The sequence below is a fragment of the Cervus canadensis genome, chromosome X, assembly GCF_019320065.1.
Source record: "Cervus canadensis isolate Bull #8, Minnesota chromosome X, ASM1932006v1, whole genome shotgun sequence".
NCBI classification, from domain to species: Eukaryota; Metazoa; Chordata; class Mammalia; order Artiodactyla; family Cervidae; genus Cervus; species Cervus canadensis.
This window is the reverse complement of record NC_057419.1, coordinates 36,967,340-36,981,677: the sequence shown is the minus strand read 5'-3', so window position 1 is coordinate 36,981,677 and position 14,338 is coordinate 36,967,340. Positions and strand designations below refer to the sequence as shown.

The 14,338-nt window shown below is 41.1% G+C and overlaps 1 protein-coding gene across 1 annotated transcript; it reads right to left on the bottom strand.

The window, feature by feature from the left end:
- Positions 1-507: 507 nt before the first annotated feature.
- Positions 508-4,898, bottom strand: RPS4X (ribosomal protein S4 X-linked). Its single transcript, XM_043458536.1, has 7 exons — positions 4,795-4,898; positions 3,837-3,914; positions 3,451-3,631; positions 3,118-3,215; positions 1,771-1,942; positions 1,188-1,345; positions 508-681 (listed from the first exon to the last, which is right to left on the bottom strand). The coding sequence occupies exons 1-7, from the start codon at positions 4,795-4,797 to the stop codon at positions 580-582; spliced, it is 792 nt and encodes a 263-aa protein (XP_043314471.1). The 5' UTR covers positions 4,798-4,898; the 3' UTR covers positions 508-579.
- Positions 4,899-14,338: the final 9,440 nt, after the last annotated feature.

The following is a 14,338-nucleotide window of genomic DNA, read 5'->3' as shown; positions in this document are numbered from 1 at the left end:
CCCAGAGTTTGAAATGAGGAATAGGTCAACTGCTGGCCCCTCAACAGAGGCACCTCCCAAGACTGGTAAAAACATGATTTTGCAGTCCTGAGAAATGGAGTTGAGGACTGAATGCTACAGTAGCTGGAAAATGATAAAGACAAAGTCCAAGCAAGTGTACTGCTTGGCAGCAAGAGCCCAGACCTTTATGATGAACTGTATTCAAAACTGGACATTTTAACCCTGCCATTTGGCAAGCTGGGCACAGAAGTGGGAAAAACAGATGAGCCAGGCTTATATATGGGGTAGTACAATAAAGACCAGAGAAAAGAGGGGGATTAAAAAAAGGTACTATGTATAAAATAATTATTAGTTACTTGTTTCTCCTTCTTGCCAAGGTTTGACACGTTCTCCTACAATCATTGAAGTCTAGCCTATAAGAGACATCATATCCCAGAATGCCAAGCCTGCCTGAAAATTCAAAGCAAGAAAACAAACCAAAACCCAAACCACAACAAACACCAAAGATGTTATTAATCACTTGGTATTATCTTTAATTAAGTACAAAGATTTTTCCAATCACATCACATAGAGATCATTTTATCCACTGCTCTGTTTGGCTGCCAATCTCTTATCTCTCTCCTCAGCAATGGTAAGGCGAATACCCTTTCCACGGGGAAGAGAGATCCACGGTTTGTTGCCCTGGAGGAGAAAAAGAGAATCAAAACCTGCTATACACCATTAACAGGCTGGCACATGCTATGTTTATGTTTGTCAAGAGGAAGAGAAGCCTGTTTGTGAAAGCACTCAGCAACAGTCAGGCAGTCATTTATCTGAAACATCCATTTAAAATTTTTTGCCCATGTATGTAAATGCAAACTACAATATCCTAATATCATAATTAGTCTTAGATATATTGAAATTGTGCCCAAGGCCAAGCATTAGCTTACCTCCCCCCACAATCTCCCACAGGTACAAATTAAAGAGCCAAACTATAAGGTATATTCATTCCATTACTGGCACTTTTCACCAACCCAGGTAATCCATTCCCCCCACCTTCCGTGATGCTGAAAAGGCACAGGTTTGCCTCAGCCCTGCTGTGAGCCCTATCCCAGAGGAGGCTTTATTTATAACAGGTTTAGCAACAACCAGGAGCTACAATCCCAGCATTTTACAGGTTTCCCTGGACTAGAGAAACCCAGACTTACTTTGCCAATAACGAAAATGTTTGAGAGCCGTGTGGCAAAGCTGTTGCCGTTCGCATCTTTCACATGAACTACATCAAAAGAACCTGGATGTCTCTCCCTGTTTGTAATCACACCAATTCTTCCCAGGTTAGCACCTCCAGTCACCATGCACAGGTTACCTATATAGGAAGGAAATGGTAGTCAATGAGAGACAGGTTTCAAACAAAGTTGTTAATCTTCCAAAGTACAATTACTTTTCTGCTACTGTTGTGACAGATTTGGGGGATGAGTCAATTACAAAAGGCTGTATCTCAGTTCCCTCATGGCCACCACAAAACTACAATGACACAGGCTTTGCTTTCCCACATGTTCATTTCTTAAAAGACTTGCCCGTTCCCAGTCTGTTACTATATCAACAAAAGACATCTAGCTTTGGTTGCTAATTAAGTGCATATTAGACCATGAACCCAAAAAACAAAACCCTGTACCCAGGCCTTGTACAAGTCCTAGATTCAATCAATTTAATAAAAGCAAAGTACAGCTCTTATGCCTGCCTATGAGAATTCTGCCTAAAGGGAATGCCTATGTAGCAGAGGCTGCTTACCAGTGTCAAATTTGATGAAATCAGTAATCTTGCCAGTCTCCAAGTCAATCTGAATGGTGTCATTCACCTTGATGAGGGGATCAGGGTAACGGATGGTACGAGCATCATGGGTTACCAGATGAGGGATTCCTTTTGTCCCCACAAATATCTTTCTTACTTTGCACAATTTATACTAGAAACACACAAGGGTCAGCCACATCAGTCTAGCTCACAGGTACTATGCTCCAGAGTACAATGACAGTTCTGTCACCACCTTGAAGATGTAACCAGCAGCTAAAGAACTATAGCTGAATAATGGTGTTCTTGACTTTTTCGTCCCACTCCCCAATAAATTCATCTTGCACACTGCCCCCCTTCTAGATTAATCTTCCTTATTTCTTATGTGTTTTCTTTGTAGCACTGTATCAACCCCAAGGCTAAAAGTTCAAGCAACTGGAAGGCCTCACAACCTGGGAACTACCAGGCGGGCTAATCACTACCATTTCCTCCCCCCTCAAATGCAAGTTACAGCCCCTTTCTCAGGTTAAGTCTGTGACAGCTTGAATTCTTCCCTCCTAACTCACCCAGCTAACAAGTGCCTCTTAATGGCTCCCTCTACATCACAATTGAGTTTTTTTTTCCACAATTGAGTTTTGTCTCACAAACTTGCAATTGCATTACCAGTTCATCGAATCAACTATTTCACAAACCATTTCACTTTTGGGTTTTTCACTCCCCAAAAGATTCTTTAAATGAATCAAATCACCTTGATTCCATTGGACATGCTCTCCAGCCCGCTGGTAACAATGCAGCTAAGGAAATTAGGAGCTGAATCACCCAATTGAATTAACCTTCATTTACAGCCAATAATGGAATAAGCCATGAACTTATACATAAAACCACAACAAACTGGATTAAATAATCAATGTCTGTAACCTTTTGTGTTATCTCAAATTAGTGCCCTGAAGGTTATTGGTCCTTTCCATTAATACCTTTCCCCTCCCCCGAGTAAAGCTAGACAAAAGGCCAACTGGACTGGACTAGACTAGACATTGGGTTTTCCAGTCCCTTATTCTTAAAAGGACCCACACTTCAGATACTCAAACATTTCTAGAAGTCACTCTCCTTGCCTCAAACAAAAAAACACCAGCAACCAGAAGTCACTGTTCAGTGCGAATTCATTTCTGCTTTAAAAAAGGTAACAATCTGTTGAGGATGCTAACTGGACTAGATGTTTCCAGGTATAAGATTATAAGGAATCCTAATATACCTACCTCACCACAATGGATCAGCCCATGTACTTAATTCAGGCTGTAACTTAGAATCAAGTACTTTAAAACAACAGCCCAGCCTGCTTGCTCCACTCACCTTGGCCTCCTCAGGTGTAATACGATGAACAGCAAAGCGACCCTTGGTGTCATAGATCAAACGAAAATTCTCTCCAGTCTTATCAATGCTGATGACATCTGACATCAAACAATAACTAAGGTTACTACAGTGAACCCCAGTAGACCGTGCTGAGCAATAACCACACGTAAGGAAAAAAAATCCATGTGCTTCCCATTTCGAATACCAACGACTCTGACAGAAGTTCACCAGGATTTAATAATACAACCACCTTTTTAGAGAGCGAGATTAAAAAAAAAAAGACTAAACAAAATATCAAAAGGGGCCACCAAGTGCCCACCACTAACCACTTACCCATAAAACCAGCAGGGTAGGTTATATCTGTGCGGACTTTGCCATCAATCTTAATGAAACGCTGCATGCAGATCTTCTTTACTTCATCTCCAGTTAGGGCATACTTAAGTCTATTCCTTAGGAAAATGATTAGGGGGAGACATTCCCTTAGCTTGTGGGGGCCGGTAGATGGACGAGGGGCCTGCAAAATGATAACTTTATTTTTAAAAAGGTACCTCTCAAGTCCCGAGATTTAGACTGCCCTGACCCCAAAATGACTTCTGGCAGGCAGTGAAAGAAACATTTTCCGATACAGTAATCAGGGATATCCGACACATAAAGAAACAGTACAAAATGTCTCAAACATACAACATAAAGAAACATAGTTACAATATAATGATACTTACAAACACACCAGTCAGTTTATCCAGCATCCAATGTTTTGGAGCTGCTACGCGTTTCAGGTGCTTCTTGGGACCCCGAGCCTAAAGTTTCAGATTTTAATACTGTTAAATTGTTTCAAGTGTTTTCAAGAACAGCTTACACAATTATTCTCGAAAGAACAGCACTGTTTCCTCTTCAACAAAAACACACACAGCAAATACTACAGGTGCCGCAAACTGCAACCAATTTCCTTACTGTTAATTGATTACTGTCTCTTAGAACAGTATTTCCTGTTACTAAGTTATTTATATATTACTGCTTAAAAGGGTGTATGCTTCTAGAGGATGTTTTTACTAGGACACTGCTGGTGGAAACAGCCAGGGGATGGACTTCAAGGCACACAGCCAGCCAGCAACAGAAATGGACCAGAACTCAATCTGTGCTTCTATATCAAATAGAAATCTTCTCGAAATATATCTGGTTTTCAAGTGTTAGCTGTTGAGATACTGGCACAACCACGTGCCAATAGCTGCTTCCTCAAACTCTAAAGTAGCTAAGATCATTTTTCACCTTAAAGTGCGTATACTGAATCTCACCGATCACATTAGCTAAAGTCAGAGCGTGCCAAAGACACGACGGAAATAATCTCTTCTCCTGCCCCGGGCCAGACGTTTCTCCTCCGGGCCCACCCGGGGCTCCGTTCTGGGAAGCAAGCCGCTCCTCCCAGGGCCGCATGATGCGTGGCCGGGTGTGGCCAGCCCAGATACCGAGGCCTTCCCGCCAGCAGTACCAATTTCCCCCTACAGCTGAAAGTTGGTGTTCGCTATCACCCTCCACCCCGCCTGTGCCCACCCCACGAGGCCCCTCTCCCTTCGCCTCGGCCCGACCACCCCCCGCGAGAGTCCCGGAGTCCCGGGCAGCCCCAGCCCTGGGAGGATGGAGGCTGATGGACCTTCAAGAGCTCGCAAAAATCCGCCTTACCATGGCTGCGCTAGGCACGAAAAGAGGCCCGCCTTCTTCCGGCGAGCGGAGAAAACGGGGCCCGAGTCTGCGCGCGCAGGAGCCTTGGCCCCTCCTACCAGCTCCGCCCTTTCACGGCAGGCGAGGAGGCTATCTTGCCACCTGCTGGTGGGAGGTCAGAGGTCCGGGGCTTGGAAACCACCGTGGAAAAACGGGTGTCTCCCAAGGGCGAGTTCCTCCCTCTCCTTTCCCGCCCTCGTCCCTCCAGTATTTGCTGAGGACCTCTGGAGCGCTTGAGGACTTCCCTGGTGGCTCAGACGGTAAAGCGTCTGCCTACAGTGCGGGAGACCTGGGTTCCATCCCTGGGTCGGGAAGATCCTCTGGTGAAGGAAATGGCAACCCACTCCAGTCCTCTTGCCTGGAAAATCCCATGGACAGAGGAGCCTGGTAGGCTACAGTCCATGGGGTTGCAAAGAGTCAGACACGACTGAGCGACTTCACTCTGGAGCACTTGATTCTGTGTTAGGTGCTGGACCAAGATGAGTTAGACAAGCCCTCTTGCCTAAAGTGAGGCTACTTTAAGTCCCACGTATACATGACCGTATAATCACTAGAATACACTGAAATGAATAAGGTCCTACAGTGTAGCACAGGGAACTGTATTTAACATCGTGTAATAAACTGTAGTAGAAAAGAATCTGAAAAATAATATATCTATATCTATATACATATATGTCTATATGTATATATCTGAATCACTTTTCTGTACAACTTGAAAGTAATACAACTTTGTAAATCTGCTACTGCTAAGTCACTTCAGTCGTGTCCGACTCTGTGTGACCCCATAGACGTCAGCCCATCAGGCTCCACTGTCCCTGGGATTCTCCAGGCAAGATCACTGGAGTGGGGTGCCATTGCCTTCTCCGTTTGTAAATCTACTATACTTCAAATAAATAAATTTTTAAAGAATACATTAAAATGAATAACTAATACTGTTCCTTAAACCTGTTTTGTCTGTTCCTTCTCCTGAGTTCCCTGGAGCCAGTCGACCTGCCCTTACTATAAGTTGGGAAGAATCAATATTTTCCCCTCTGGCTTCTCTGCAGATTGCCGAGGGGGTGGAGTGTAGGGGGTGGGAGGGTAGGATCTCTGCTTGAACTCTGCCCCTCCATTTCTGTACAGTGCATTCGGCACTTACCATAAAGTCTCAGGGAAGAGAGGAGACATTAGAGATCATCCGGTTATCTAACTAAAATTTAGACCTAATCATGTGATTTCCCTACTTTGAAAGTGCCCTTGGGTCTCCTGCCTGGCCCCTCAGGTCCCTCTGCCTTTCACCTCCTGCCTCCTGCACTCATCAGGACACCCATTGCTCCTTTACTCTATCCCAAACCTCAAAGCTTAAGCCACTCCAAGGTGTTACTGCTCTGACAAAACTGCCTCTTTCAAGCCTCCTGACAGTGGACCTGTTAATACCTCAGCTTGGAACTGCCATGGACAGCCCAGCACTCTTCCTGGGTACCTAATCCCACTAGTCGGCCTTGGAGATGTATACAGCTCAGGCTCTTCTGGCTCTGTGAGCACCTGGTCCCCTCAGGCAGAGTCATGCCACATTCTTCTGCCCCAGAATCCTCGGTTCAAATTCAATGGCAACACAGTAGCAGATCGGGTTGTAATTAGTTTCTTTGTCTGTCCTCCACTAGACTGTGAGTATCTTCATTAAAGAGCTTGCCTTAATTCATCTTTGCCACCTAACAGAGAGGTTAGTGCGATGTCCAACACTTGGTAAATACTTGTTGAATGAACAAATTGAGTCAACATCCCAGTCATTGTGCCAAGTCTCACTATACTCTCCCTGACTCTGCCTGGCCTCCCCCGACCATGAGGTCAAAGTCCTAACCCAGGAGGTTCCATTTTACATGTCTCTGTCTCTGCCCTCCTTTTCATCCCCCAGTAGTTTGCAGAGGAGCAAGAGAGAGGAAAAAATGGTTGGCTTTTTTCAATCAGACAGTACCCACTAACTAGATGGACAGGAAGTCCTCTTTGTCTAAAATTAGGTCTATAGTAAACCAGGCTATAGATGATTATTGGCAAGAAGGGGCAATTGATTGGAGATGGGGATTAGAGAGAGAGTGAAGTTGGTGAGACAATAGAAGGTGTATTCTGAGGTTTTCAGTCTGAGGGCATTGGGAAGATGGTGGTGCAGCCAACAGAAATGATGGGAGTTCACTTGGGGGTGAGGAATTCCATGGAAAGTCCATGGGACTTCTGGCTTGAGAATAGGAGAAATGGCTGGTTAAAGCCAAAGATGTTACTTAAGATCACACAACTGGTTAAGAGTGGGGGATGGGTTCGGGAGGCTGATCTCTTGCCTCCCAGGTCAAGGGTTGGTTTGTTTTTGTACCACAGCTTGTCAAAGGACTCGACGGAATCAAAGCACCTTTTCCAGTATATTTTTTTCTCTGTCAATTTGTATTTATGCACAAATGACATTCTAACAACAATAAAGGGAATTGGGAAAGAGCTAAGAAAATCACAAAACAGTACCTCCCCAAACACCCTAAACACATCATCTGTATTCATTTGTTCTTGTTCCTGTTCTTGTTCTGATCGGTTTGTGTGCATGCATACTTTTACATAATTTTACTCCTAGCATACAGACCATTTTGCATTCTGCTTTTATTATACTAAGCACTTTCTGAGTTGCTACATAATCTTTATAATGAGTATTTTAACAACTGCGTCATATTTCATTAAATGGATATCCCATAATTAATAAAAGTTCCTTATTGTTGAACATTTAGTTTTTCGTGCTTTTTCTTTATTATGAATGTTGCTACAGTGAATAGTTTCCTTTATATGGCTTTTTCCTTCAGTGAAACAACTTCCTTAGAATAAATCCATTCCTTCACCCAACATTTATTGAGTACCTACTCTGAATCAAATTCTGTATTATGAGCCAGGGAAACAGAGATGATTAAGATCTAGTTCCTGGTCTCAAAGGATTCACATTACAGTGGAGAGGTAGGGTGGGAGGAAGGGGATGGAAAGCTAGAAGAAGCTCTTCAGAGGAAAGATGGTGGTGAGGCAGTTTGGAACATGGAGGGCTGTTAAATCTGAAGAATTTGGACTTAGCCTGTAGGTAGACAATGAGGAGTCACTGAAAGATTTTAAAGAGGACAGAATCAGCTTTGTGCTTCAGAAAGATAACTGACTGCTTCTTTTAGAATGGTTTGAAGGAAGTGTGACTGGTTTGGGTCAGGGAGGAGATGGGTCAGGGCTATTTCAACAATGCAAGCAAGAAACAGAAGGGCGAGACCCAGGTCCGTGACTGCGGGGTGGAGGGGGAGGGGGCAGATTTAAAAGACATTGCAGATGGAGTATTGGCAGAATCTGACTAGGAAATGACATATGTGCAGGGGTGAGGGACAGGGAGGTAATTAGGATGATTCCCAGGTTTCTGGTTTGGTGACTCAGTAGCACATTCACCGGGAGCTAGGAGGAGGCATGTTTGGTGTGTGCGACGTGGGACTGAGGGGGAGGACCAGCTGGAGATGCTTTATAGACACAAACCTGAGCGCAGGTGTGTGATATCTGGGCTGGAGACTCCCATTTGGGAGAACTGGTGCATCTGTGCTTAGTCCATGGGAGTGGTTGGCAGTAACTGTTGGAAAGGGAGCACTGTGTTAAGGGTCTGAATACTTTGATAGTGGTATTGTGTATTGCCAAAGACCTTCCTCAGAGCAGCCTTGCAATTTTACTATGCTCATGCCAGCCTGGTAATCACTTATTTTTAACTTTTACTAATGTAATTGTTTTAATTTGCACTTCAAAAAATCACTAGTGGGGTTGAACATTTTGTCATATGCTTGTTTACTCATTCCATTTCCCCTTGTGTGAAGTATCTCTGCCTATTAATCTTTGGGGACATGTTTTTCTGATCAATTTGTATGGGTGCTTTACAGGACACAGAAGTTCATCATTTGTCGTATTTGAGGCATATATTTTTACCAATTACTTTCCTTTTGATTTTATTTTTCTATGTACAAAGTTTCAAAATTTTATATAGCCAAATCTGTTTATCTTTACTCTTGTAATTTCTTCTTGTCAATTCAAAGATTAGAAGGTTACTCTCAGTTCAAAGATCTGCTAAATACTCAATTCTATTTAATAACATGTATTTAGTTCTTTACCAACTTGGGGTTGATAAAGATAAATGGAATTAAAGATAAACTGAAAACAAATCTATTTCCCCCAAAATGCTTAACCAATTTTCTCATTGCAATATATTAAATGATCTTTGTCTTTGTTGTTTTGTAAGAACTGCTTTAACATATCGTAAATGAAACCATGTAGTGCATGGTTCTATTTCTGTAAGTGTAGGCATGGAAGACGATGAGTAGGGAACTGAGATGTACATACATCCCCAGCATCCTGTCCCAGATTGCCAAAGGAAAAGGATGTGTATGAGTGGTTCATGTTCATAAGTCACACCATGAGTGGAGCTGTCCAAGCCCCTCAGTCTTCATCTTAAAGAGTAGCCCTTCATGCCTTAGATTCCCTGATCGATTTATTGTCAGCAATCAATGAACCAGCACAGCCTTCTCCTCACTTTCTCACATTTCTGTGAGACAGTGAGGCAGAGGTGAAAGAGCACGGTTTGAATCTATCTCTGTGTGCCTTTGAGTAAATGGCTTCACTTCTCTGAATCACAGGTGCTTTATTTGGAAAATAGGGATAACCATACTCAGTTTGAGAGATGATGTATCAAATGCATAGAACATAGGGACTCAGTCAATGAATTAGTGCTCCAGTTCCCTTCTGGATGCTTCCTTCTGAAATTTGGGTTTTTTCAACAGCTTTATTGAGGAATAATTAACATATAGTAAATGGCACGTATTTAAAGTATGCAGTTTGACAAATTTTGATGTGTGTATAAACCTAGTGAAACCATTTGTCACTAAGATAATGAACATGTCCATAAGCCCCAAGTTTTCTCATGTCTGTTTGTAACCCCTCAGTCAAGCTCCTCCCCCTGCACTCCCAGGCAACTGTTGATCTGCTTTCTGTCACTACTGATTAATTTGCATTTTCTTGAATTTTGCATAAGTGGAAATATTCCAGTCTGTACTCTTTTTTTGTTTAGCATCTTTCACTCAGCATAATTATTTTTAGATTCATTCATGTTGTTGCATGTATCAATAGTTTATTCTTTTATTGCTTAGTAGTTCCTCATATACATCATATAGTACATGTATACATATATGCATATACACATGTATGTATGTATGTATACCATAATTAGTTTATCCCATTCACCCATGGATAAACATTTGAGTTGTTTCCAGTTTTAAGCAATTACAGATGAAGCTGCTATGAACATTTCTATACAAGTTTTTTTATGAACAAATGTTTATATTTCTCTTGGTGAAAACCTATAAGTGGAAGGCTAGGTCATATGGCAGATGTATGTTTAAACTTTTTGAAAAAATTGCCAAACTGTTTTCCAAAGTGGTTGTAATGTTTTACATACCCATTTTCAGTGTTCCAGTTGCACCATGCCCTGGCCAACATATATTAAATCAGTTGTTGTTTTTTTTAACTTAATTTTTAATTGGGGTTCCCTGGTGGCTCAGTGGTAAAGAATCTGCCTGCCAATGCAGGAGACACAAGAGACCAAGTTCAATTCCTGGGTTGGGAAGATCCCCTGGAGAAAGAAATGGCAACCCACTCCAGAATTCTTGCTTGGGAAATCCCATGGACAGAGGAGCCTGGCAGGCTATAGTCCATGGGGACATGACTTAGTGACTAAACAACAACAAATACATAAGATTTACCATTTTGACCATTTTAGAATGTACATTTAGGGACTTCCCTGGTGGTCCACTGGTTAACAATCCACCTTCCAATGCAGGGGACATGGGTTCAATCCCTGGTGATTCCTGGTCTGGGAACTAAGATCCCACATGCCATGGGGCAACTAAGCCAGCACACCAAAACTACTGAACTGGCCTGCCACAATGAAAGATCCCTCATGACACAATGAGGATCCAGCATGCGGGACCCGACTCAGCCAAATAAATGAATATTTTAAAATAAATAGATAAATAAAATGTACATTTAGGGGACTTCCTTGGTTGTCCAGTGGTTAAGACTCTGAACTTCCACTGCAGGAGGCAAGAGTTTGATCCCTGGTTAGGGAACTAAGATTCCACATGGCACGCAACACTGCCAAAATGTTAAAAATAAATAAATAAATAAAATTAAATGCACATTTAAGTGGCGTTAAGTACATTCACATGGAAAAGATAAATGCATCCCAGTGTATACAACAGCAGTATTAACAATAGCCAGAACATAGAAACAACCTAAGTGTCCATTGACGAATGGATAGAGAAGATGTGGTACATATATACAATGGAATGTGGTGGTGGTTTAGTCTCTGAGTCATGTCTGACTCTTGTGATCCAATGGACTGTAGCCTGCCAAACTCCTCTGTCCATGGAATATTAGCCACAAAAAGAATGAAACAACACCATTTGCAGCAACATGGATGGACCTAGATAGAGATTAGTATACTAACTGAAATAGAGGAAGAAAAATAGATGGTATCACTTTAGCTCAGTTGGTAAAGAATCCGCCTGCAATGCAGGAAACCCCAGTTCAATTCCTGGGTTGGGAAGACCTGCTGGAGAAGGGATAGACTACCCACTCCAGTATTCTTGGGCTTCCCTTTTGTCTCAGCTGGTAAAGAATCCTCCTGCAATGCGGGAGACCTGGGTTCAATCCCTGGGTTGGGAAGATCCCCTGGAGAAGGGAAAGGCTACCTGCTCCAGTATTCTGGCCTGGAGTGTTCCATGGACTGTCCATGGGGTTGCAAAGAGTTGGACACGACTGAGTGACTTTCATTTCGCTATATGTGATACAGATCTAAATCTGATACAATATAAAATAATGATACAAATGAACTTATTTACAAAACTGAAAGAGACTCACAGACATGGAAAAGAAACTTACGGTTACCAGAGGAGAAAAGGGCAGGGGGAGGGATAAATTAGGAGTTTCAGATTAATAGATACAAACTCCTATATATAAAATAGATGAACAAGGAGGTCCTACTGTATAGCACAGGGAACTATATTCAAAATCTTGTAATAACCTGTAATGTAAAATAATATGAAAAAAATCTCCATACTGTCTTCCATTCCCACCAACAGTGCAAGAGGAGTCCCTTTTCTCCACATCCTCTCTAACACTATCATTTGTAGATTTTTTGATGATGGCCATTCTGACTGATGTGAGGTGATATCTCATTGTAGTTTTGATTTGCATTTCTCTAATAGTGAATGATGTTGAGCATCTTTTCATGTGTTTTTTAGCCTTCTGTATGTCTTCTTTGAAGAAATGTCTGTTTAGATCTTGATCAGATTATTTGTTTTTCTGGTATTGAGTTGTATGAGCTGCTTGTATATTTTAAAAATGAATCCTTTGTCAGTTGTTTCATTTGCTATTATTTTCCCCATTCTATCTTTGCACCTTCTTTATAGTTTCCCTTGCTGTGCAGAAGCTTTTAAGTTTAATTAGGTTCCAACTGTTTATTTTTGTTTTTATTTCCATTACTCTAGGAGGTGGGTCATATAGTATCTTGCTATGATTTATGGAGAGAGTAGCATGGAAACATACACATTACCATATGTAAAATAGATACCCAGTGGGAATTTGCTATATGACACAGGAAACTCAAACCAGGGCTCTGTGACAACCTAGAGGGGTGGGATGTGGTGGGAGGGGGGAGGGAGGTTCAAGAGGGAGGGGATGTATGCATATCTATGGTTGATTTATGTTGATGTATGGCAGAAACCAACACAATATTGCAAAGCAATTATCCTTCAATTAAAGACAAATACATTTTTTAAAAGTATATATATATATATATAATAACTGAATCACTTTACTGTACACCAGAAACTAACATAATATTGTAAATCAACTATACTTGAATAATTTTTTTAAAAAGTACATTCACCATGTGCACTTATCACCACTCTTCATTTTCAGAACCTTTTCATCTTAAACAGTAGCTCCCCTTTACCCCTTGGCTCCAGCTCCTGGTAACCTCTATTCTACTTTCTTTCTCTAAGTGAATTTGTCAATTCTAGCCATCTTATATAAGTGGAATCATACAATATTTGTCCTTTCGTATCTGGCTTATTTCACTTTGCATGATGTTTTCAAAGTTCACCCATACTGTATTAATAGCATGTTTCAGAGTTTCACTACTTTAAAAATCTGAGTAATATTCCATTGTTTGTATACCCTGCAGTTTGTTTATCCATTCTCTGTTGATGGACACAAGTCATTTCCACCTTTTGGATATTATGAATACTGCTGCAATGAATATTGATGTACAAGTATCTGAGCTGCGTTTTTCATTTCTTTTGGGTCTGTACCTAGAAGTGCAATTGCTGGATCATATGGTGATTCTATGTTTAAGTTTTTGAGGACCTGCCAAATTATTTTCCATAATGGCATTTACACTCCCATCAGCAGTGCACAAGCATTCCGAATTTCCCCATATATATCTTCACCAATGCTTGTTATTTTTCCATTAAAAAAAATAGCCACCCTAATGGATGAGAAATTGTACCTCACTGTGATTTTGCTTTTCATTTCTGTAATGATTAGTGATATTCAGCATCTTTTCATGTGCTTATTAGCCATTAGTATGCCTTCCTTTGAGAAATATCTATTCAAGTCCTTTGCCTATTTTTGAATTGGGTTTTTTGGTTTTTTTTAAAATGTTGAGTTTTAGGAGTTCTTATATATTCTGTGTACTAATTCCTTGTCAGGAACATGATTTGTGAATATTTTCTCCAATTCTGTGGGTTGTTTTCACTGTTTTGAGTTCTTTGATGCACAAATGTTTTGATCTGATGAAATGTAATTTATCAGGGCTTCCCTCGTAGCTCAGTCGGAAAAGAATCTATGTGCCTGTAATGTAGGCGACCTGGGTTCACTTCCTGGGTTGGGAAGATCCCCTGGAGAAGGAACTGGCAACTCACTCCAGTATTCTTGCCTGGAGAATCCCATGGGCAGAGGAGCCTGGCAGGCTACAGTTTATGGGATCACAAGAATCGGACATGACTGAGCGACTAAGCACACAATTTATCTACTTTTTTTCTTTTATTGCCTATGAAGGTCAGTCTTTTTAATTTTAGCCATTCTAATAGATATGTAGTTATATATCACTGTGGCTTTATTATGCATTTCCCTGAAAGCTAATGATGCTCAATAGCTTTTCATGTGTTTTTTTGCCATCCATATACCTTCTTTGGTGAAATATCTGTTCCAATGATTTGCCCATTTAAAAAAAGAAATGGGCTGTTTTTTCTTATTAAGAGTCCTTTATATATTCTGGATGCAAATCCTTTATGATATATGTGATTTGAAAATATCTTTTACAATCTATTGTTTGTCTTTCATATTTTAATATTGTCTTTCAAAAAGCAGGAGTATTTAATTATGATGAAATCTGATTTATCATTTTTTCTTTTATGGACTGTGC